Source organism: Papilio machaon, chromosome 14 (assembly GCF_912999745.1).
Source record: "Papilio machaon chromosome 14, ilPapMach1.1, whole genome shotgun sequence".
Classification (NCBI taxonomy): Eukaryota; Metazoa; Arthropoda; class Insecta; order Lepidoptera; family Papilionidae; genus Papilio; species Papilio machaon.
The window spans coordinates 4,415,147-4,441,662 of NC_059999.1; the positions used below are offsets into that span (position 1 = coordinate 4,415,147).

General features: G+C 33.5%; 2 protein-coding genes across 7 annotated transcripts in view; both read right to left on the reverse strand.

Moving 5' to 3' along the window:
- Positions 1-1,509: 1,509 nt before the first annotated feature.
- Positions 1,510-8,873, reverse strand: LOC106710794 (vam6/Vps39-like protein). The gene is made up of 13 exons (XM_045680851.1): positions 8,558-8,873; positions 8,317-8,466; positions 8,011-8,138; positions 7,309-7,512; positions 7,038-7,224; positions 6,459-6,576; positions 6,212-6,338; positions 4,989-5,396; positions 4,283-4,505; positions 3,161-3,625; positions 2,530-2,759; positions 2,152-2,286; positions 1,510-1,856 (listed from the first exon to the last, which is right to left on the reverse strand). Exons 1-13 carry the CDS (start codon positions 8,625-8,627, stop codon positions 1,698-1,700), a joined length of 2,604 nt encoding a protein of 867 aa, XP_045536807.1. The 5' UTR covers positions 8,628-8,873; the 3' UTR covers positions 1,510-1,697.
- Positions 8,874-13,461: 4,588 nt separating this feature from the next.
- Positions 13,462-26,516, reverse strand: part of LOC106711245 (glycogen synthase kinase-3 beta) — a 34,565-nt gene continuing 21,510 nt past the window's right edge. For 5 of the 6 annotated variants that reach the window (XM_014503563.2, XM_014503547.2, XM_014503570.2 and 2 more), the window contains 6 exons: positions 25,151-25,261; positions 24,519-24,756; positions 24,000-24,097; positions 17,029-17,124; positions 14,657-14,954; positions 13,462-14,587 (listed from right to left, as the gene is read on the reverse strand). In XM_014503563.2, coding sequence (XP_014359049.1) covers positions 14,535-14,587; positions 14,657-14,954; positions 17,029-17,124; positions 24,000-24,097; positions 24,519-24,756; positions 25,151-25,261 — 894 coding nt within the window. In that variant the 3' untranslated portion in view covers positions 13,462-14,534. The remainder of the gene's footprint in view (positions 14,588-14,656; positions 14,955-17,028; positions 17,125-23,999; positions 24,098-24,518; positions 24,757-25,150; positions 25,262-26,516) is intronic. The other variant, XM_014503539.2, reaches the window with a different exon arrangement.

A 26,516-nucleotide genomic window follows, 5' to 3' on the forward strand; every position in this document is an offset into this window, starting at 1 on the left:
CATATTTCGGAAAAGCTCATAAGCAAATTATATCCGGTTTTAACCGAATCTGGCTATCGCTAAATTAACATAATTATTCAATGAGTTCCATAAATAAAGTTGCAAAACGATGCAAAGTATTTTAACGAAAATGGGCTGCCCCTTTCACCATAATTTTATTTGGTCTTTTTTGCTAAAATTAATAACTTCGCTTATGGGCCCCCAGACACGAGTATTTTATATTATGTAGTTCTTATATGACAGAATCACAAATATAGCCATGATAGAAAATAAGTATTAGATAAGCTCTGGCGCCTGTCGTTATAAAATCACTTTATCTTTGGCAGTTTCGACGCCGAAGATAAAGATAGGTGTTAATTAAAAAGGGTCATACACCACGGTCAATAATATTATTCAAAACAATAATATTCACTCAGGAACATATTTTATTTATAGAGAACCTCGGCCTTATTCCGAAGAACGCAGTAATGTCTTGTGAGTTATTTTTAAAGAGTTAAAAAATGAAAATGTTTCGTTGGATTTTATTATTTAACCTCAACTACCTACGTATACTCTGTCTACTACTATCTATACTCTGTACATATTAATAAAATCGAAATGTCTGTATGTAAAATAAATCACATGACTCATTCGCGTAACTGATAATGAGAAACAATTTTAAAAATGTTTGTCTATCTGTATGTCTGTCCGTAACGCCGCGTTTGTTCTGCGTTATTTCCGGAACTCCTGGACCGCTGATGCACGCAAACACACGATAGGTTACTTTTTTTTACCTCTGCGATGATGAAGTCACGGGCGACCGCTAGTATATTAACAAAATTAGTTTTGATGACATCTATGTATTTTGTTAACTTTTGTATTTATATTTATACTTCTATCTATGTCAGGGATAACGAACCTAAGGTGACGAGTGATGTTAATGTCACGCGACACAATACTTAATAAAACATGGGTACTTCACAGATCACAAAATTCATTATTCACTAAGAAAAAAATGAAGTAAATGATTGTTACGCTTCGGAATGTCCTTAATAATCACAAAGACAAATTTATTTGACGGCATATCTATGACCTCTTATAAATATTTCTTTAGAAAAATGGCACGTTGATACGTACAGATTCGCCATCACTGATATCTTCTAATATATAAAATTCTCGTGTCACAGTTTTCGTCACCGTACTCCTCCGAAACGGCTTGACCGATTCTCATGAAATTTTGTGAGCATATTCAGTAGGTCTGAGAATCGGCCAACATCTATTTTTCATAACCCCCCCCCCCCCATTTTTTAACTGCGCGCGGACGGAGTCGCGGGTAAAAGCTAGTATGATATAAACTAGTAAAAATAATTAACCACATATATTCATATCTTAAAAATGTAGAAAAATAAAACAACATATTCTAAGATATTTTATTTCAATCCAATAAATAATACAATAGAATAAACAAAAAGAATACATTTCTTACAATAAACTTGCTAACTCTTCGTTTACATAGTCACCGAACATTTGTGAATCCCATTTGTTTGTAATTTGCCTAAGTAACGTGTATTTCAGCATTTTGTAAACCGCAAATTGTTGGCAGTCGTTAATTTGTGAATGAATGCGATATCCAATTTTTTAACTCTCAATTTGTCTAGACAAACTATAAAGTTGCAAGATTCACGATCGTTCGGTGACATAATACAGCTACTGGAATATTATTGCCTGTCTCGACTGCATGAAAAGTGTACGATATCTCCATTTGGATAGCGAACGAATGCGCTCTGGTTACCAAACCTCTTCTTACAAACAGGACATACATTGTAATCATGTATCACAATACTCTTTGACTCGTGATAATGTTTCACTTCTTTCACCTACAAAATATATTATGTCATTTTAACACAAGCAAAAATATTTGTACGATTTATTTGCTCGATTTTTCTTCTAGGCGTTTAAAGAAAAAATTAACACCAAAAAATTACGTTTGTTGATGAAAATATGCAAAACGTTTTCATAATTTATTAAAATTAAGTATTCAAAGATGTAACAATGAATGGATAAAATGACGTCATATTTTTTTTAGGTCATAATTTTCACATTTTTGTAGACTTTTTTAAATTGTATACTAAAAAATATTTATAATTGGTTATTCTATACAAAATATAATACCTGAAGATGTTCAGCGTACAAGAGTCCTTTAAGGACTTGCATCTTCCTCTTCTCAGTCAAATGCCTCTCCAGCGCACTCTCCAGGAAATGCTTCAAGCGGACCAAAGGCACTGAATTTGGCAACACTGATAGCGCCTGCAACAATCTTACTTCTTACTAATATTATAAATGCGAAAATTTGGATGGATGGATGTTTGTTAGAATGTATCTCCAAAACAGTTCAATGGATCTTGTTGAAATATGGTTCAGATGAAGAACATAGTAGTATTAATTTTTTTTCCGCGCGAACGGAGTCGCGGGCAAAAGCTAGTATTACATATAGACAATCGAATTTTATTAGTAAGTGGTATAAATATTTAAAAAAAAGACGTCAGTCACCTTTACAGGTGATATATGATCAGCATGTTTCTCCAGTATAGCGAGAGCCGTCTCTAGGTCGGGCACGGTGGAGTTGGGGTGTCGCGGTACATTGGCCAGCGGGCCTGCCAGCGCGCCGCCCTGCTCCGGGTTCATCAGGATCCTCATCAGTATCACATACACATCTGGACCCTTGCTGGTTGAGTTCTCCTTCACTTGCTCGCAGTAACGTATCGCCCTTTCCACCTCACCTGAAATATATTTAATTTATCTTACTTATATCTTAAATACGAAAGTTAAGATAAATGGATATTTGTTGAAGAAGGTATCTCCAGAATGGCGCAACGGATCTCAATGAAATTTGGCAGAGATGTAAAACATAGCCTGGAAGAACACAGGCTACAATATAAGTTTTTTAATCCACGCAGACGGAGTCGCGGGCAAAAGCTAGTAATATTCAATAGTAAATTTTTTTTATGTCACCAATAAACTTAAAAAGTACTGCACAGACATCAAAAAATATTTCACATAAATGCTACTTATACCTGAGTAAAATATTGTAATAAAATAAAATAAAAAACATGATTTTTTTTAATAAGTAACAATTTTTTTTGTTATTAATCATTATGTATTATATAATTTATATACTTACCTAAGATTTGTACATAAATAGCGAGCGCTTGTTCATGTCTCCCCAACTTGCCCAATATAACCGCTCTCTCTTCAAACAAACAATCATTAGGGAAAGGCAATATGACTCTTTCAGGTGTATAATGCGTAGACTTTTCTAGAAAAGCTAGTAATTTGGCTTTAGTATGTTTAACTTCCTCATCCGTGGTACCTCCAGTTTTGTTCTTATGTTCCAATATTTTCTCTCTATACATACTAATTAATGCATCATGGAACAAGGAATTGGTTTCATTCCATGTATGTATAACATGTTCCAAATAAGGTATAACTAAAGACTTGTGTTCGCGTAATAGAAAATCTAGAACTTTCGGTCTAGATAAGTTTTCAACTTCGGCAATATCCTCGGTGAATATCTTCAAACCTTCTTCTGGATGCTCTTGTAGTATCCAATCGGAAAATTTGAATATCAAATTTATATGTTCAGAACCTGAGAAAGTCACATTAATAACTATATTCCATAGTAAATAATACTTTTTCACTAAAAAAGGTGAGAATACTTAAGAAGGTAGCGCTAGTATTAAGAATGGTCTGTCATCTGTTAGTTTTATACGTCATTATAGCGATTTCAAAATGTACCTACTCCATTTACATTTTTTATCTTACTAATATTATAAATGCGAATGTTTGAATGGATGGATGTTTGTTTGAAGTTATCTCCAGAAAGGCTGCTTGGATCTCACTGTAATTTGGCACAGATGTAGATCTTATGCACACTTAGGCTACTTATTGTTTTTTTTATTCCGCGCGGACGGAGTGAGTGACAACTAGTTAAAAATTATAAATTAACTCTTAAAAATATTGCTTAATTTTTAGAGTGAAATTTGACGAAAGTCGTTGCCATGACTACGGTCCACAGAGTATTTAGTATATAAAATAAAGTGTTCTTTTTTTGTATATCTATGGTATACTTCCATTCTTCATCATACTGACATCTATGGCGAGTAAAGTAGTTTTTCTCCTTATTGCCAAATATTAATATGAGGCAGTCAAAAGTGCCTTAAATGGCTTCTAGAAGAGCATTGTTGTCATCAGTGGGGGCATTGTTACGCCCCCAACAATAGAGAATGATAACAGATAATCATACCGAGACTTTGTAGATAAGACTTAGTTGGATGATATCCCTTGAGGCTGGAGTCAGCCTGCTTGGCCTGCTCCCTCAGCAGCTGCAGCGCTTTAGTGTGCTGTCCCTTGGTGCGGTACAATATGATCAGCTCGCTGTGCTTGCCGTGCTGCAGCAAAGTCTTCTCCGCCTCCTCTAGGCGGCAGTTGTTCAAGCGCAGGAGAGAAGCAACGTACGCGTCATTAGTCTAAAAATATAACTTTATATAATATTTAAGAATTAAACAAATTATACTATTTGATAAAAGGTCTCAAATATTACAAGAAAACATACTAAAATCCAACTAATTCGTTTCGTTAGGCTTTTCGTACACAAGACAACGTAAATATCCGAAATCCGACGATTTCAGTCGCTAAGACTTAAATATATTGTCATAGATGTTCTTACACAAACATTTCAAGACCAATTTATCAAGATCGTTGTGAGAAAAGTCGCTGCAATTTTCAAGATGGCGGATCAAATCTATACGATTGACATGTAGTCGCTATACCTGTGCTGAACAAATAGACGATTTAACGATGTTACGTTAGTTTCGTATATTTACGTTGCCTTGTGTACGAAAAGTTTTACAGGTTTTTACTATTATATTTTTTTTGTTTTTTTTATGCAGTTTATAGGTTATTAATTATGGCATGACTTTATGATTTTCTCAGTAACATTGCTTTATTACCTGTAAATAACATTTCAATAGCGTTGTATCAATTAACTCCAACTGCTGAGTGACATTTCTGTGGCTGGTGATATCACTACTTGCACCAGGTGTCATCTTATCAGCATTATCTATGTTACCCTTTTCAACCGCCTCCGCAAACTTCAATCTCACTTGTACAAGATAATTTATTAGCGCTGTTAACGCATTTTGTAAATCTTTTCCTTTCAATTTACCATCATCTTCTGCTCCAGGTTTATTATCTAATTCTGGAAACAGTTTGATGACATCCGCCGGATCTGTGTTTAATTGTATGAAAACTTTCATGGACTGCGCGTAATTCTTTTCGTCGAAAAGCTCTAGAGCGCTTAGCATTTGTATTGAATGTATCGTTTGCTTCTTCTCTTCCGGGGAACAATCTGAATTTAGCTGTAGAAAAAAAGTTAATTATTATTGAATTTAAAGTGTTAACCAAATAAGCTTTCTATATCTTAGGGCGTTGCAGTGCCCCTGCAGAGTAATCAACCTTAACTGGTATCATATAATCGCATTTAATATTGCATTTTTCCCTGACTTGACCATAAACGAAAAACTCCTTGAAAAAAAGCGATCTTAAATGAGGAGGAAGTCATGTTCGTAACACTATTAATAACTCAAGAACGGCTGAAACCATTTGGTCGAAAATTGGTGGGAAGGTAGCTTAGAACCAGGAGACAGACATAGGATAATATTATTTTAGCCTTTTGAGGAACAATTACAAATTTATGCGCCATATTTTATCATACAGATATACAGCTAGGTATTTCCACATGCAGTACGTCAGTTGGAAACATTTTAAATTAAATCGCGAAACAATTTTAAAGATTTTTTTTTTTTTTGCCATCGGCAGGTAATCTTCGTAACCGGTCTATTGGGGGAAAGACATGTTTATGTGAGGTTCTTACTCATTAAAACCCCCTCGATGACCTTCACCAGTGCGACTGCAAAGGACCTAGCATTTTCAAAGTTAGGCATCCTCTACGTATTTTTCAGATTTAATGAAGGTAAATCGAATTATTCTATTTCTCATCTTATTCATCAAGGCATTGATCTCGCTAGCATTGAACGGGGGAACGAGGTGGTAAGTAATTTTCAAAGGGCCTTGTACTATAGACTCCCTAGACTCCACATTTGATAGTAGCACAGATAAATAAGAGGCAATTTAATCCGAGTTATCAACTGACGAGCAACAATAACGTACTTACAGTAATATCAATGGCTATCTGAAAGTGTTTATTCTTGAGCAGTTGTTGACGCTGTTTGGTGACGTCTACTTCAGCGAGACACCACACTTGACCCACTGACGCCACAAATATCAAACCCCGCTTGCACCTACAATTGTCAATTTATAAACTAACTTAACCCAGTTTGTTTGCTTAAAGGATTTTGAAGAGGGAGATATCATTTGATTAGGGAATTTTAATTGTTTATTTTACTGCACATTAAACTCACCTGTACATAAGTCTTGCTTTATTTAAGTCGGGTAAGGTCTGTATAAACATTGAAGGTTCCACAGTCTGGACTATGACACGGTCAGTCAGCAATCCTAAGATATAAGGTGTTTCCCACACTGCAAACAAGAAAAGTGAACCAGAATCATTAGTGTATAATTTCCTGGTCATAAGCCAATTATGATAACTCACAAGCGCTACCCTCTCAATGCCAAAAAAATGTCACAAGATCTTTATAAGCTGTAATTATCTTATTTCATTTTCTATGGCGATCACTTTAACTAAGATTTTCTGACAATTTGACCGCCATTAAAAAAGAAATTCTATTCTATTCTGACAATTGACAGTGATATAGCAGCACCTCTATTAACAGGTCATATAGCTTCTTGCATTATAAATTGTTGGTAAATGTCACTGTCATGTTCATTTCACTTTTCCGGCACACATTTTCATATAATCTATACTCCCAGTTGTATAATTTATTAGAAAAATTGGTGGAAGAAATACATGTTAAGTGTCAAACTTTTTATATTCAATATTTTGCCTCCATATCAGAAATGATAACAAATGGTTTACTTACCTACAGCCAATGGTGGTTCTGCCCATTTGATGGTCTTCTTTATTTCAATATCTTTGGCTTCTTCAACAAGCACAGAAGTGCTGTCTCGTCCAAGTAGATAAGAATTGTCTGAATATTTGGCTATTGTTGGTTCCAGTGAGCGGGAACTACTGGTAGGGAACAACTCTTTAGGTTTGCCAGAAGATAGCTGGAAATAATGATTTAGAATAATTTTTTTAATTTTATTTATGAATAATAAAACTTTAGATAACTATCTGCAATTATTTCTTACATCAAATAGAGTGTATTCTGCTTTAAATCCAACACACAAATATTCTTGACCCCAAGCCATAACTTTGGGCACATCGGGAACAGTAAATTCAAATTGATGTTGTTTAAATTCACCATTTTTACCATAATAAACTTGAAGTTTTCTTCTAACTGCCACACATAGATGCACAACTGAATTTGATTCACCTGTCATGGATGTTGCACACTGAAAAGAAATATTGACATACAATGTATTAGAAAATAGAGATTGCTAAGAATAAGATTGCTCCATATGCCATCCTTTATGTTTAAGTATACAGTGCATTAGAGAGAGCATCGGTGTCTCAGGGGTTAAGCACTTGACATACAATCTGCAAGTCCTGAGTTTGAATCCCGTCATGTAACAATGTGTTTTTCTATTTTCGGTTTACATATGTACATTAATCCAACATTCTTACATTGAAGGAAAACATTGCGATGCCACCTGCACATGTCTGAGAAGAAATTCAATATGTGTGAAGTCAACCTGCACTGGGTCAGCGTGGTTGACTATAGCCTAGTTACCCCTAACTTAGGGTAGGCTCCGAGCCCCTCATTGGGGATGTATAGTGAGCTGATGATGATGATTGAGTGCATTATTAATAATTATAAAATATGGTAGGTTCAAATAATCTTGAACAATGAACAAAACAAAGTTAAAATTACAAATTGAATATAAGTTTACCTTTTTATCTAAAGCAAATAGTGATGCACCTTTAGTTTGTGGAATTGATTTTATGAAGGGAAAATTTACTCCATTTATATCATATGTTGATAAGAGATTATCTGTGAGACATAACAGCAGGTTGTCCTCTGTAAATATAAAAACATATTACACAATCTATGTAGCCTAACAGTCTACCAAACTTGAAAATAACAAATAAACATATTTACAGGCATTTTTATAATTTTTTAACACTCCATTATTCAGAAATATCAAAGATAATATACATTAATACATCTTGTAAGGCATATATTAATACACACATACCAGGTATAACTTCAATTTGCTGAATAGGTTTTTTACTAAAATTCTTGCAATACCGAAGAAGTTGCAATTCATATTTTTGATTTCCATTGGTCGCTGATAGTGAGTACATCAATAAGTGACCCTGCCTCGTACCCAACAACAAGTTGTCATCTAAAAGTAATAAGATTTTTTGGTTTGTTGTTTTATTCATACGTAATATTCGTAGATATGAATGTAGGTGAGTAAATTTTGAGAAACTTACCATAAGCTGCAATAGCCTCGATCTGAACTGTTGCATTTAGCAAATGTGATGCTTCGTAAGCCTCATGCATGATTTATTTTAATTTTAAATAACTTTAAATAAACTGCAAAATAGTCTTAAAACAGGAGCCGATGGCGATAGCGTCAAATATTTTAAGCGATGAATTCGTATCAATACTACTACAGTATTTGTTTCCGTAACGTTATCATTTCAATATAATCTCATATTAGAAAACGAAAACATATATTTTTTCCACGTATAATTCGATTTTGTTGTGGTTGTTATTGTTAGTGTTTTGACATTTTGATAACTGACTTTTGCTACCACAGACTTTAAATATTCTGAATTTTATTTCAACTTGAGCTTTACTCCAAAAATTCACAGATAAAATAAGAACAATGAAATGGTTGGATCCTCAGATGAAGAATTATATAGATATGGCATGCGCGTTCACCCGTAAGGGACAGATAGAGAGTACTATAGACTATACCTATATATAAGTAAAAGGATTGGGGTTACCAGTTATTTGTTTTGTCCCGAAAATGAATAATTACGATATAATTTAATATAGACCAATTTATATATTCCCAATTAAATTGTAATTAATAAACGTAATAAATATAAAAAACAATGCGTAATTTTTGTTTATGTGACTAAGATTACGTAAACAGATTTTTTTAGTAATACTTAGTCAGGTCATAAATTCTGTCACATGTTTAATATAAAATAATTGAAACAAGTTTATTCATTATGTGACCATTTATATACCAAAATGAACTTAACAAAACATAGATTCTTATGACACTAAAGTTTATTCAAAATGACATCCGTGATTTTGAATACAGGCCTTCAATCTGCTCGGCCAGTCGTCTATCACAGCACGAACGAGGTCCATGTCAATATCGGCGGCTGCCTTAATCAAGGATGTCTTGAGTGACTCCAAAAAAAGAATTTCCCGATATTTTTTTCCCGCGTACTGCTTCAACAAAGCGCGGCATCTCTTCAGTCTTAGGTCCATTAGACGAGCATTCAAACGATGTCCTATTTTTCTTCGATATGCACGAAGCCCTAAGTCTTCATAAAAAGCTACAAAAAACATACCAATATTATAGTCATATAATTTTGAATTACTCTGTATATCATTACAGTGAACACTACATGTAAAACTACTTAATATTAAACTATTTTGATTGTAATTTCTAAGAAACAAAATTTACATGGGACAAATTAAAAAGCATACTCTTTAAAATCAACGGGATAAGAAAGTATCAAATATTTAAAAACACAGCATATACCAGAATTAAAAACTCCTTTTGAAATCTGTTGAAAATAGTATAAAAAATGTGAATTGTTTCATTTATATACATTATACATACTATAATTTATTTCCCCTAAATTCAGGGTAATTTTTACAACAAGATGGTGGTATTATTTTTACGGGTAATAACCAACCAATTTGAAAAGAAGTTTAATATGGCCGCTTCTTCCCAGATCTACAGTATATTATTTGACACAAATGACATCTGCGTTTGGGCGCATAATGTTCGAAAAATACTATTTTATTTTAGCTGATTTTACCCGTATTTTAACATATTAGTTATTACAAAGACTGTAAAGAACAACTAGTTTGTATTTTCTTCCTTATTTTGTATGAATACATGTGAATAAGTGCGTAGTTTCAGTACTTACGAGTGAAAGGTTATGTTTTTCTCTTTTCGCTCACTACGGCTTTTACAACCAACAATACAGCAGTATACCATGTTTTATACACTTGATCTCACTAAAACTGTAATATCAAAATATTTTTGCACAATTACAGCCACTAAGTACTCACAATTTTCGAAAAATAGCACGAATGTCAAACTTTGTTAGGGACAACCTAGGTTGTTTGTAGGGGACAACCTTTGTTCCAAACAAAGCCCAAACCCTGGTACGCAGAAAGGGACGGAAGATAGTTATCCCTGTCTTTGTCACGTCACAGGAATTGTGTATAACTGTATCTCTCTCACTCACGGTATTATTATTACCGTGTCATAGACTTGGTTGGATCCCAGATACTGACGCCGAAACAATGAAAGATTAACCAACTTTTTATAAGTTTTGGGTTAAGAATTTGCAATTTAATTTCAGAATCTTTCGGATAATTCTTGAGAATAGTATAGAGGCTTTGCGTTTTTTTGAAAAAAAAAAAATTGTGATGTCTTTTTCTTTTCTTCTGGAGTGCCATCTACTTAGAAACGTATGCTACCTCAATATTTTCCAAACCGTATCCCTCATATTTACTTAAGTTTGAGGTAATTTACGAAGAGTCTAGATTCGGAGGTTTATTAAAAAATTTGAAAATGAAAATTCTTCCTCAGATCGTATCTCTTATCGAGCATTATTGATGTCTTTCCATAGTTCAGCAATTACTACTTACGATTACAATGTGCGATGGTCTCGTCACGCTTAAGACTAACCTGGTGGAGTAATCCTTAAATTAGCACTATAGGTGTTTTTGACCTATTTCAAGCATTATACTAGTAAGATCATATTAAGGGGAGATTCCACTACCAAAACATTTATTCAAAAACGTATTGTTAACCTCTGTTTTTACAGCTAGTTAGAGGGATTACTATGTTTTTATGCATGTTTCAACAGTGCAAATCCACGATTTTTAATACGTTAAACAAATCAAAAATAAAACAAGTCCATACCGGTTAAATCAATTTTCGTTTAATTACGATCAAAAACAGATAAAAATACATATATTATATAATGCAATTGCAGGCAGATGATGAAACTGCGTTATTACCATATTACCGTAGTCGCTAAACAACTTTAATATTTTAATATCAAACATTAATAGTGAAAAAGTGAGTAAAGTAAAGGAAAATAAAATCACATTATTATGGACCATCTTCTTCACTTTTATTTCGGTATGGTCAATCGAAATGTTAATTATTGTACAATTATTGAAAAGAAAAGGATATTATAATTAATTTGTTTTTAAATAATTAAGTCATATAACAGTTAATTGTTTTATTATTATTTATATATCAAATATTAAATCATGTTATTAATAACGATAATTTGTCAATTACTTTTAAATAGCTTTTTGTCCTTAATTTTTGATATTAATTTTTAATTTGGATTCATAAAAATAGTACAATGTAAACACGCAACATTTACTCACGTCGAGAGCTGATTTTTATGTAAGGTACAAAATAAAAAAACCATGTTTACTATTCATTTAATATTTACTTTTATAATTATGTTATTTTCATTCATAACTAACAACGATATGGGTGTTACTATGTATTCAAATTCAATAAAACAAATTAAAAACAAAATACAATTTTTCACTCACTATTAAATTTAATATTACAAGTACTAGTAATAAGAAAACTCTTTTCCACTTTAAATAATTTATAAAGTCAACCCCATTTCGAAGTGTGTATGTGTTTGTATGAGTCATAGGTAATCGTAATACTCGACGGACATTTCTCTCGCAGTAGTAAAAGTGCACGCGAATCGTGAAAGTGAGAATTCAGTGGGATAGAGACGTTCCGACAACACAGCTTCAAACATTCAGGTCACTAGTATGTCTTAACTTTTTACACAGAGGGTTTTAGAAGCGACGTCGATTACAAAATTCATATTAGAATAAGACTTAATAAAATATGCGTATCTAAACTATCTTAGACCTCGCCGGTACCGCGGCCGACGAGGCGCAGGCGGCCGCGACTGCCGCCCGATACGATACTCAGAGTCATATTATAAAGGTAATTATATTTACACGAACTATAAAGGTGTCAGCAAATCAGTGGCCTTAGGGACAACTAAGCTCCGCTATGTGTGATTTCAAATCGTGCGCCGAGCGCGTTATATATCTTAAAATACTACAAATTTATAAGTAATTAGTACATACCTATAGTAATACAATTTTTATTATATACTTGGCCGCCGCCAAATGTACACGGGACTTCCCAATGGATGCGTGACGTCAGCCAAGTGCGTCACTCTCAGTACAATGTGTTCTCAACGAGACCTCGCCCTCGCTTTGAACACATTTCATTCAATTTTATTTCACCATATTGTACCATAACACGGTATCATTTATTTTTAAAGAGTCAATAGTGAGAAAAAACACATTGGATGCCCCAAAAATTAAGATTTTCAATAAAAAAAATTGCAAGAAAACATTATCCAAATGTTATAAACATAATACATGCCATTAAGCACATATATAATTTATTTACTAAACGTAAAAAAAAAACTTTTTCGTAAATAAATTTCAATTTGACAATTGCCAACAACTAGTAGTTGAAAAAATATCCAAAATATACCAGATAAAATTCGCCAACCAAGTGAGTCTAAAAATTATAAACTTTATAAGCAGTAACATTAAAATTTGTTAGTTTTGACCATTTAAAGTATTAGTATTTATAATTTTAACTTTATTTTCCATATGGCAATGTGTGTGAGTGCATCGCAATCCAAAGGGAGGAGTTCAGCGCTGAGGTCGGCCGGCGCAGAACTACCACTTGTCACTTCATCAGGCTAACTCTAAACCATCAATTAAATATTCAATTATTCTACACTTAAAGGTTTATTGACAAACCTTCACTAATTTGTAACTCTTAGTGCGGAAATAAAAAAATTTAATGAAAGCTTATAAACTATGACAATGAATTTAATTATTAATTTATTTAACACTCGTTTCATAAATGACTACTAATAATGTGATTTAAATGACAAATTTTACATAGCAGAAATATTCTTTATAATATAGAATACAATATAATCGAAAAACTATGACATTACAATAGGACATCGACAGACAGTGCTATTTAATAAATACAATATTTATCCAGCCCCTAGATAAAGGTAAGATATACCGCAATAAAATAAACATTTTTTTTTACTAATTTCGAAGTTCCCCGAATAAACGAACATACCCATGTATTTAATCTAAAAATTTATATATTGTTTGAATTGTACAAATACATAATATTCTGAGATATCAATAAAAATTACAAATTATCTTGAGAGATCAGTTTATGCTAGTTATAAAAGAATTTACAAGTACGCATTTGTGGGTGCAAGAAAATGTTCAATTTGCTTTTATATTCCATAATTGAAAGCGAAACTACCTTCGTAAAAGTTCATCGGTAAGTGAATACATTTCAAATACAAATATTATAAAGCACTACTCGAATATTTCTCTACTGATTACACGCGGCCCAAGCGAAAAGGTCCAAAGTTTCATGCAGCAAGTATCAATACCTCCCCTGATTCTATTGTAAAATATTACAACGATCACTTCCCGTCTATGTGATAAAGGTACTCCTCGCAGAGTACATCGTGGCCAATAAAATATACTAAACGACAGAAAAATAAGCAAATACAATGTAAAATATAAAACAATACCATTTATCCAGATATTTAATCTGACGTTCACCAAAAATAATCATTAATTTAAAAACGCAGTTTCAAGGTATTTACATAGAAAAAAAATTTGAGCTTACAAAAGTACAAAGTAATCACATGGAGACGGTAAAGAGTCTACTGCGGATTTTACCCTTCTCACCGACTGCGACGGCTCAAGCTTTTCCACATAAACACTACTGTATCACACGACTGCTCGCTGAAAACACCTATTATGCATATAATTTTACCCGATGGCCAACACGAAAATAAAAATACTATCACTAAATAGCATATGAAATACCCATCTAAGTTCCGATCGCATCCGACATGTTCCGACACGTTCCGACAACGGCCGTCCGCGACGGACGAGTGTACCATACATTTGTACCGGGTACAGACCGACTGAGGTATGAGGAACGGTCGCTCTAAATGCATTTAGAGTGGCGATAGTCTGTCGGGCGTCGGGGATCAGCGCGCGGGCGAGGCGATGAGGTCAGGCGTGGGCGTGGGCGACGGTCGATGTCGTGGGCGCGGGCGCGGACGTGGGCGTGGGCTAAGTCGCCATCTACGACGCGCTCGGCGACCCGCCGCTCGGCCCGCACGCCGCTGCGTTGTCTGCTGTTAGAGAATTAACATTTAGCAAAGTACGTAAATTGATGTAGATGTTGCGTGTGGATGTGCACGTACCCTGGGCGTCATGTGCGTGGTCCGCGGCGCCGGAGCCGCCGGGTGCGTCGTTGGGGGCGGCGGGGGAGCGCGGCTTGAGGAACTCGTTGAGCGAGGGCTGTATGGCGAGCTCGTACTCGGTGAAGTTGAAGAGCGGAGGCAGGGCGCGGCCGTTGGGCAGACGGGCGGCGGGCTCGCGCAGCTCGTCGAAGAAGCTGTGCGCGCACGCCTGCAGCGGGGAGAGCCGCGCGCCCGGAGTGTACTCCAGCAGCCGCGACACCAGCGAGATCGCGTCGGGAGGTGTGCACGCGCGGAACACCTACCATCATAACACAGTCTTATATTACTTTCGACCTTCTTTATGAGGATAAAATGGCATATATTCGGTGAACATCCGATAAACCTTGGATGGGAAAATATGTTTCCAATTCTATTTAACATCAACATTATGTGTCAACCTTTAGATGCTAAACAGCAATGTGACCGATAGAAACGGTCAAAGTATCATCTAGTAGGCTCTTTGACCAGATCGTTGTATATATTGTAAAATGCTCGAAAAACCAACACTTTATACACATGTTAGGGTAAGTAATTAACAGACCATCATAAATAAACAGAATTTCTCTCTTACAAATATACTTCTATGTAAACGATCGAAAATGCTGACTGCTGAATATGACTGACTTTATACAAGATATTGTCAAGTTTACAACAACATTCCTCTATACATATTTACAATATAAGATTTACTTAGATAATTTATATAACATAATACAAATTTTCAATTCAAATAGAATAAAAACAGTAACCATACTGTACATAAAATTAAATATAGTCGCATTTAATACAGATTTATCTGATTTATTGATTTTTTAAATTAAAATATACAACTGCTCAATAAAGATTAAAAAAAGAGTTGTAAATTATTTAAATTAAAAATAAACAAGAACTTCACTCAAGTCGAACACACTGAACACCAACAACAAACAAGAAATTTAACAGTAATTTGATTATGAAGTATAAATGGCTGTAAACATTGCACATCAGACATTAGAAAGAGACAATCCGATACTTTAGATCAGGGATCCCCAAATTATTTTGGACAAGTGACCCCCTTTTCCAAAATGTACCATTAACACAGACCTTCATGGCCAAATTACCTACTTTTAAGATCAATTATTATTATTAATTCTGACTTAGGTCAATAGAAGACAGAGTGAGAATTAGCAATACTTTAAGTTCGATATCACCTTTGGGAATCCCTGCTTTAGAGCTATTGTCATATATATAGTGAGTGACAGATGTCGCTTTCCGAAGACCTTTTACATTCCAAAAATCAATGTGCAAATATTATGGAGTTTACTGTTTAAGTTACAGTTTCAATCAAAGTTGACTGGTCCGATGTTTTAAATGTACATATTATCGAGATAATTTTTAGTAATAATTATATAAGTAGTTTATTTTTATTATGAATATTATTGTCTTAGTTTGCATTAATTTATAGAAAACGACCCGACAACTAAGATTTCGACTTCTTGTATATTGTTCTTTCTAGTTAACCCATGCCGGGCCTTTGCCCATTAATGTTTTTTTTTCTTTATTCACATTTCAAATATGTATTTTATAGGTAAAAGTATAAAATGTGCAAGTTAATTCTAACACTTAATTTATTTACTGTATTAAGCCAAAATTGTAGACAAATCTAACATTTCAATTTGGACTCAGTTTTCGTAAAAATTGGAAAAGTCAAGAAGTCAAAAAGTCAAAAAATGTGAATAAATACTAAATGCCTTCATTTCTAAAGTCAAAAACAAGCACAGAATAAGTTTGCGTCTCACATTAGTAAATGTTATTTTGAATGAAGTATTTGAAGTAACGTAATTTTATAATGAATTTAATGGACTTTGACACCTTTTCCACTGAGCGACCATGAGACTTTGAACGCGCGAATACTATTAGTCGCTTGAGGAAATAGTCGCGCGGTTAATGCTCCAGTGGAAAGGGGTTTTTATAATGTAGATGTTTTATACATTGAGTAATGGAGGCATTTAGGTTAGTGTACAACGTTGCCTTACTCGAATGCGCTGATGGTCAGTGGCCGACTTGGGCATCGTCATACGCTCCAGCATGTACTGTAATGTAGTAGTACTAATGAACTATTGTCACACTCATTATGAACCTACTTTAATCAAAACCCCACATATCGATTAAAATACGATTAAATTACTATTAATATAATTATTTCATAATAATTTTCATCGTATTTTAATAAAGTTGTAATAATAATAGTCACACTTTCAGATTAAATATTTACCATCTTTTTTTTTTAATATTGATGATATAAATGTACATACAAAAGTGATTAATGATAAATTTATTTTATTTTTACTGACCTTTGCCCAGGGATGGCTTTTGATTTGTGGAAATTTGAATTCTGTATAGTTTGGATTCATCTCGCGGATTTGCTCGCGTGTCGGTGTGCCTAAGACCTGGAAACAATTTAAAAAAAAAATCATAAATTTTGTCCACCAACTTCTAAAATCAAGAGTCCATACTATGTACACACAGTCATTTAGTATTCCAGCTTATGTCTAAACGAACATTTAGAACAGGGATTACCAAAGCGGTTGATATCGACCCCTTGGGGTCGACACACACGAAAACTGATTTTGAGGGTCGACGAGTTCCAAAAATCGACCCCTATTAATAATAGTCTGCTAACTTAAAGAATTGCTAGTTCTCACTCTGTCTTCTTCTATTAACCTTAGTCAGAATGAAAAATAACACCCTGTAGCAACTGTTTTAAGTTAGTGGACCATTATTGTAGTGTTTGTGTCTATGGAATAGATACAATTCACTGTCTCATGTACCACACTGGAAGGCACAGCTGTCTCTGGGTAGTTGAGTGACGAACGCGGTACGAAGCGGACGTGCGCCTGCGCTCCAGTGTGGTAGTGGTGAGCCAGTGTCTGTCCTTAATCATCTTTAGGGACCCTATGGTCCTACAAATGGCGACGAGGTGAAAAAAAAAAAAAAAAAAAACAAAATAGGAAATTGGTAACTATGTCCGTATTTTGCGCCCTAAGTAATAAAATACTTGTGTGTAAATTAAAACATTGCAATCAAGATATTTAATTTTATGCCTAAAAGTAGAGTACAATTATTATAGATTTCATAATAGAAGAAAGATGACAATATGATACGGGGAACATTAGTTTACAGTATTATCCGATTTTATAAGTTGTATACGTGTAAAATAGTAATGACGATTTATTGCAAGCATGCGATATCACTTCCGCCGTCGTTATCTATTTATTATGATGAGTAGGAATATTTGTCTATTAAAGTTTAGTTCACAAAAAATTTTAATTGTCAATAATATTTACAAATTATTACAGCTAACTGTAAAAAATTAATTGTAAAAAAAAAAGCGATTGAAATTATTGTAAATTATTATACCTTCGAGTACTTACAATATCAATCTTCATAAGTGTAAGGAACGTCAATAAAAGGCGGGGTCAACGGGTGGCCTGATTTATTTGTAAAGATGTTTTAAATCTGTTATATTAATCTACTCACTATTTGGTCATCAAATATTCTCTGTAACGAGACACATCAAATGCTACAATAAGTATCAACTGACATATTTATTTTGTTCAGAAATAATTATATTTCTGGCAAAGGTATTTGTGAATCTTCTTCAACGAACCGTTCTAGGATCTAAGACAGTGTCATACGAAATATGGGTCTATTATCTATTAACTGCAACTAAGTATTTCACGTAAAATGACAGGTACAGGCCGTATTTTGAAAATCGGCTATCATTTTAACTAAAACTAGCTTTTGCCCGCGACTCCGTCCGCGCGGAGTAAAAGGATAGAAAACGGGGTAAAATAATCCTGTGTCCGTTTCCTGGTTCTGAGCTGCCTGCCCACTAATTTTCAGTCGAATCGATTCAATCGTTCTTGAGTTATGAATAGTGTAGCTAATACGACTTTCTTATATATATATAGATAATACAGATATATAGTGCTCTGGATTTTCATTAAATTGGAGATATATCTTCGTCTATTTTGGATATCCATTAAATTGGATATATGAATGCGTAAATAGGTAAACCTAATAAGGTACCTTCGGAGTATTGAAAAGTATACATTTATAATTTGGATTTCTATTAAATTAGAGATATTCTAAACTATTTTGTTACATTGTACAAAATGAAATTCATTAGATTGAATTTAATGTGTCTCGGACTTCTTTTAAATAAGAAGCATTAGTAAAAACAAAAGAACTTTCATTAAATTGAAGGTATTTTAGATTTTAGATTTAAATCGAACATTTTCAGTAGGATGCAGCTGATATTGCAACGACTGCTAAAAAGAGAGGTACATTATTACAATAGCGAAGATAATTTGTTTGTTTACAACAAAAAAAGTATATGCTAAAACGAGAAAAAATGAAGAAAGAGATAGAATAATTGTGTTAGTGTAATTATGATTTTTGCGTATATTGAAAGATTGTTTTAAAATAAATCGAATGTCGTTGAAAATAAGTCAAAACATATTCTTACTAATTGACTATAACGATTTTATAGGTGATAAGAAAGATAGAAGACATCACCCGCAATCGGTTGTTTTCGTTATGTCGTGGTCGTGTGACGTACACTCTGTACACTGAGAGCAATTTAACTTTATTTAACATATAACATTAGATCCGACGATATATCATTAGATGCTAGAAGTTATCGATGGCATCTCAGTTGTATAGTTTGATGCGTTGAGATGTATCACTGGATTGGTTATATAGTTTATTTATCAATGTTACAATAAGTTCCCTCTGATGTTAAGAAGTTTAATTGATAAACCTATGTTAATAAATAAAAAAGTAGTTAATACTAAAGTCTGTTCGTGGGTCCTTAGCAAAAAAAATATATATTACCAAATTATACGTAAAATTAAATGTTCAATTGTGGGAGCATGAGCAAATGAATATACGGGTGCAAATAGTAACAGATACATGTAAATACTGCACAAAAGTTTTGATTGTTTTCTTTTGAATATTACCAGGTCTCACAGTTTAATAGAAAATTTGTGATGTCTAAATTTAGTTAACTCTCTAATTCCGTGACGTCGGAATGTCGAAAAAAAAATGACTGAAAAGGTCATTTGTCCATCATTGTCAGTGTAGTATACAAGTGTGTGTAACTAGTGCACGCTGTCATGTGTATTGTACAGGCAGTAGTACATCGGCCCAATCGTTTAAGTTTTATTTGAATTTAAAATATAACTAAACTATAGATAGGTTTAGCGTTCGTCCGTAATTTAGAAAAAATATAGCCTAGGTTCTATTGATAGTCTCGACAAAATCGGTCCATGCGATTCGGAGATTATTCATATGGCCATTTGCCTGATTGTCCCTTATAATATAAACAAAAATTAACTTTAACTGTCAACTTTAACTTGCGTTGAATTTTCATTAATTAAAGGCTTCAACGAATAACGAAGTTACATTTTTATTTAACGAATTAAAGATTAATGAAGTTAACTTTTGATTAACTGTGCCCATCTGTGACCAGGACCATAACAGGTTCACAAATTATTAACATCCTGAAGGAACTCTTTAGTCGACTGGGCTATCCACATTCAATCACTGCAGATAATGGCCAGCAGTTTGTAAATGAAGAGTTTAAAACTTTTTTGTGAAGATTGCAACATTAAACTTTTAGTACTGTTCCATATTGGCCGCAAATGAATGGGGAAGTTGAGCTTCAAAATAAAGATATCTTAAAGTGCCTTAGAATAAGTGCAAGCGAAAAAAAAAAACCACGAATATAAGAGAAACATTATATTAGTATTTTATGATGTATAACTGTACTCCTCACTCAGTAACAGGAAAGACCCCTTCAGAACTTTTCTTTAAACGAAAGAATAGGGATAAGATTCGATGCTACATGATATAATTATTATTCGGTTTAGTTTCGACATACAACATTTTTCAATTATTTAATTCAATACTTAATTTTGACATTAAGCTTGAGTGTTGTTGATATGCCGGCTTGATAATACATCATGGCGTCGGTCGGAACGCTGAGTGATTAGTGAATTGATACATACTTAAACCAATGATCTTATGACTTATGATAACATTGATACTTAGTAACAACAACTGCAATTTTTTTTAAAAAAAAGAAGGGAAATGGATTAGCTAAGTGTGCATTTGAATAATGCATAATTATCGTGATTAAATAGTAAATACTTTATTGGCATAGCCGTTTGGTTTATATGAAATTATGCATAATAATGCATATTATTATGCAAAATAATGGAAAAAAATTAAAAAAATTAGATTTCAATTTAATTTAAGGTTAATCTATATACTTTTCTTCGTACTATTCATGGCGATCATAGTATATCTTCGAGGGGAGTTCATTGCAGCCACTGATAGTGACAATGACTCACACTTTTGTTGTTTTGTTTTGTATTTTCTGTACTACAAAATATATCTAAATTATACGTAAAATGTTTGTTAGCAACAAGACCTACCGTTCTCCTATATCAGTTGTTAATTATTGCAGATATCCATTAAGTTGGTTGTACAGTCACATGAACGGAAATGTAAACATTGTTCTTGTTATGACGACATGACTTCTGATGGCGTTGTTCGATGAGTACATCATTTAATCAGATGATGTAAATTTCTTTTAATTTAATTAATTTTTATGACTACCATTAGGTATAAAGATCTTTATTTCTCATTAAAAAAAAAAAAAAAGGAGTAGATATGTTCGGAACCGTACCGCCGTGCGTAAACAACTTCTGTAAATCCGTGCTCGTAATTTTATTTTAAAAAAATTGTTATGAGTAATTGCATTTATTTAAAGTAATAGTTATAGTTTTTCTGTGCGTTGTAAGGAAGGTGTAAGTTTAAAGCGTTAGCTATAAACAAATGTTTTGTGAAGTTTTTAAATGTTATTAAACTATGCTGAACAATTATTGATATACCCGAAAAATAAATATGTGTATCATACAGGCTTGCGGGTTAATACGTAATATAGATACAGAATACAGGATGAATATAAAGCAAAATAAACCTTAACACAATTATAGAAGAGAATCTAACTTGACAGAAATGACAAAGTTATATATGTAGAAAATATTGAGAGATTATTACAGTTCAGCGATGATATATGATTTAAGTTTATTTTTGAAAGCATTAATACTGTTACAATTCTTTATCTCGTCTGACAGTTGTTAAACATTTGAACGCCTTCGAACGAAATAGTTTTATTCCATAGTTAGTTCGCGGAGTAATAGATTTTAATTTGTGTTTGTTACGTAAGTTATGTTTGTTATCTCTTTTTCGAGTTTAATGTTAGACTTAATGTTTTTATTTGTTATGTTCATTATGAGAGACAAGTCCTAAATTTAAACATTTGAGTGACATTAAGTAATTTTGTTTGTTATAAAGTTCATTAGTTGGAGTTAGGTAATCAAAAAATTAAATTGGTGGTAATGATTTTCAGTAGATGTGAATACATTAAATTGGATTAATACAGTGTCAATGAACACAGAGAATTCCATTCAATTGGAATTGAGGTTACCATTAAATTGGAAACACTTAGATTACTATTAAATTGGAAACAGTTAGGTAACGATTAAATTGGAAACACTTAGATTACCATTTAATTGGAAACAGTTAGGTTACCATTAAATTGGAAACACTTAGATTACCATTAAATTGGAAACAGTTAGGTTACCATTAAATTGGAAACACTTAGATTACCTACCATTAAATTGGAAACACTTAGATTACCATTGAATTGGAAACACTTATATTACCATTAAATTGGAAACAGTTAGGTAACCATTAAATTGGAAACACTTAGATTACCATTAAATTGGAAACACTTAGATTACCATTAAATTGGAAACACTTAGATTACCATTTAATTGGAAACAGTTAGGTTACCATTAAATTGGAAACAGTTAGGTTACCATTTAATTGGAAACACTTAGGTTACCATTAAATTGGAAACACTTAGATTACCATTAAATTGGAAACACTTAGATTACCATTAAATTGGAAACACTTAGATTACCATTGAATTGGAAACACTTAGATTACCATTAAATTGGAAACAGATAGGTTACCATTAAATTGGAAACAGTTAGGTTACCATTAAATTGGAAACACTTCGGTTACCATTAAATTGGAAACACTTCGGTTACCATTAAATTGGAAACACTTCGGTTACCATTAAATTGGAAACACTTCGGTTACCATTAAATTGGAAACACTTCGGTTACCATTAAATTGGAAACACTTCGGTTACCATTAAATTGGAAACACTTCGGTTACCATTAAATTGGAAACACTTCGGTTACCATTAAATTGGAAACACTTCGGTTACCATTAAATTGGAAACACTTCGGTTACCATTAAATTGGAAACACTTCGGTTACCATTAAATTGGAAACACTTCGGTTACCATTAAATTGGAACACTTCTATTGCTGACTACAGAGAATTCCATTCAATTGGAATTGAGGTTGCCCCAGAGGACTCGAAATTTATGTTAAAGAATTAGATAGGACAAACAAACTTGCAAGTACATTTATCTCTACGCCTCATGTAGTCGGAAAAACTACATGTCACGGTAAGGAATGAAGAAACTGGACAAATACTAAGAATGAACGTTACACATCTAAAAAGAGTGGAAGGGGAATGGAAATGTAATGGAAATTTAAATGAAGATACATCAAACATTAATGAATGAAACAATCTGGTTGGAAATTATTAATTTATAATTACAGTAAAAAAATATATATAAGATGTTTATTGAGTTGAAAATAATAATAAAATAAAACTTGTTAACAAGGAAGGGATGTAGTGTTTGTGTCTATGGAATAGATACAATTCACTGTCTCATGTACCACACTGGAAGGCACAGCTGTCTCTGGGTAGTTGAGTGACGAACGCGGTACGAAGCGGACGTGCGCCTGCGCTCCAGTGTGGTAGTGGTGAGCCAGTGTCTGTCCTTAATCATCTTTAGGGACCCTATGGTCCTACAATTATGTATAAGGGGGTTGATATTAAAAGTAGGTAATTTGGCCATGGGGGGTCTGAGGTATTAGTTCATTTCGGAAAAGGGGTCACTTGTCTAAAATAGTTTGGGGATCCCTGCTTTAGAGGAAAATGAAAACGAAGAATTAAATTTTTTATTACAAAGTGAAATGTTCATCATAATGTGTTTACGAATTTTTCCACATTTTTATTTTTAAATAATCAAGATTACAAACTACGTTATATATTGACATAGAAATAATTATTTTTTCCATCAATAAAGAAGTTAGTATTATAGTTACCTTGATAATTTCAACGAGCTGGTCGACCCCGGAGTCTCCGGGGAATATCGGCTGGCCGAGGAGCAGCTCCGCCACCACACACCCCGCGCTCCACACGTCTGACACACACAAGTACACATTCACTCAGACCTTCGAGTTGCTTTTTAGTTATTTACTCCTTTCTCAGGCTTTAGATTATCTGTGTACCAAATTTTACTTAGATCGATCAAACAACGGTATGTAAAAAAATACATAACATAACCGTTTCATCTTTAATTCTTGTTCTTTATATTAAACTGTATTAATTTTTTAATCTATATATATAAAAGAAAGTCGTGTTAGTTACACCATTTATAACTCAAGAACGGCTGAATCGATTTGACTGAAAATTGGTGGGCAGGTAGCTTAGAACCAGGAAACGGACATAGGATAATTTTTACCCCCTTTTTTGTTTTTTATTCCGCGCGGACGGAGTCGCGGGTAAAAGCTAGTTATATATCCAAAAATAAATCAATAATATTTATTAGTGTGTATACTCACCAATCTTAGTGGTGTAATCGATAGCGCCGAAGATGAGTTCTGGCGCGCGATAGTAACGAGAGCAGATGTAGGAGACATTAGGTTCGCCGCGCACGAGGTGTTTGGCGGAGCCGAAGTCGCACAGCTTGAGGACACCCGTCTTCGGGTCCAGCAGCAGATTCTGCGGCTTGATGTCCCTGTGGCAGATGCCCAGCGAGTGGATGTACGCCAGGCTCCGGAACAACTGGTACATGTACAGCTGGAAAATACGAGTAAATCTATTTTAATAAAATATCGCATACATTTAACTAGTAGTAAAATCAGAGAATCGTAGCTATGTCAGTGAAAATGAGCGAATTGAAAGGTCAATTTTACCTCTCTTGAAATTATTTCTTAGCCAATTGATATTAGATAAAGGTATTGATTGCTTCACTATTTCATTTATCGATGGTTTCAAACACCAAAATCCCTCTCATTATGTATGACAAAACACAGACAACATGTTTTATTTAATGAAAAAAGTTAAACTACTTTCAGAAGTTTAAATATATACATACTTTCATGAGTTAGTTAACAGAATAGTCATGATCAATTTTGTTCTCAATCTCTAACAGAACTGGTCCTTTGTGGATAAGATCTATATCTATACCTACCTTTATAAAACTAATGGGTATGGTTTGTTCATCTTTGGAGTAGTGACGCGCAACTTTGTACACAGTCTCGGGAATATACTCCAGCACCAGATTCAGGTACACTTCGTCCTTCTGCAAGCAAACAGGAACAAATTAATAACTTCCTTACAAGTATGTTTTACTAACACTCAAGATTGTATGGAGAAAAATATTTTTAAATCGCCTATACATTCATATAAATATTCATCGCCCATCTGTAAGCCTAACAATAGAATATTATAAAATATTTTGATCAGTTATCTAATGTTATAATAATTCATATAATACAGATTTTAATTTTGTACCGTATGAACACTGTATAATAAATATAATCTGTATACTTATCATTGAGGTTTTCAAATATCTTGGCGGCTCGGAACATCTTACGAGTCGCTGCGCAGTACATACTTGTAGGTGTAGCGGGGCGAAAAGGGATGCGGGGGGAGGGCATTGCGCAGCGCGCAGTGACCTTGAGCCGCCAAAAACATTGAAACGGCTCATACTATTAAACTTACGCACAATTGTTGAAGAGAGTAAAGAGTATGAATGATTTTTCTTTTATTTTCCTACATTATTTTTACTACTCTTACATCACGTCAAATATGTGTACCTAGTTACCGTCTAGTGTTTAACGTTTGGATGAAGAAAAGAATTAATCAAGATGAGTGTCACTTTTTTTTCGCATTCCATACACCAAAAGAAGACATACCATGAAATTACGTAACGCCGAAGCCCAACACATCACAATAGAAAAATGGCTTTAATACGTAATACCGATACCCAACCAAATAATCCAGTTAACTGCATTAATAAGGGCTATTTTAACAACATCTATGTCAATATGAATATAAATTGACGCACCACATAAAACAGCATGGTTATAAACTCAGTAAATAGGTACTATAAGACAAACTAATTTGGCAAACGTCCAAAGGATCTTGGCTCCAGAGTGCAGCGACAAATATTGTCTTACCTTGAACTATAAAACAACGGGATATTTGGAAAAGGTTTAGAAATAACAAAATATTTGAAATAAAAAATTCTGTACAATTTTGCTACAGCTACGAATGAGAGACAATAATGTTAATATCGTATATACAATAGCGAAGCGTTTTGTTAATACAGTGAAAAAAACTATCTATAGTAAAAAAATTGTATACCAACAGTCTTTAATTAGACAAATTTTGTCTCCAACAATATGTCTAACAAAAGATCTGCGTTTAAGACCTATGTAACCTTACTTCATCATTGATTATATATAACTTGGTAGTAAAAATATGATTCTAAAATCGCACGAGCCTTTAACTGAAAATGACATTTGCAAACATTAGAACGTGTAATTTCAATA

What these genes read in the sequence shown, in the direction of transcription:
- LOC106710794 (XM_045680851.1), bottom strand. Translation starts at nt 8,627, where the DNA reads ATGCATGAGGCTTACGAAGCATCACATTTGCTAAATGCAACAGTTCAG. An exon ending in AGAACCACCATTGGCTGTAG is followed by an intron (nt 6,577 to 7,037) that starts GTAAGTAAACCA and finishes TCTTGTTTGCAG; the next exon opens with TGTGGGAAACACCTTATATC. An exon ending in TGTACGCTGAACATCTTCAG is followed by an intron (nt 1,857 to 2,151) that starts GTATTATATTTT and finishes TATATTTTGTAG; the next exon opens with GTGAAAGAAGTGAAACATTA.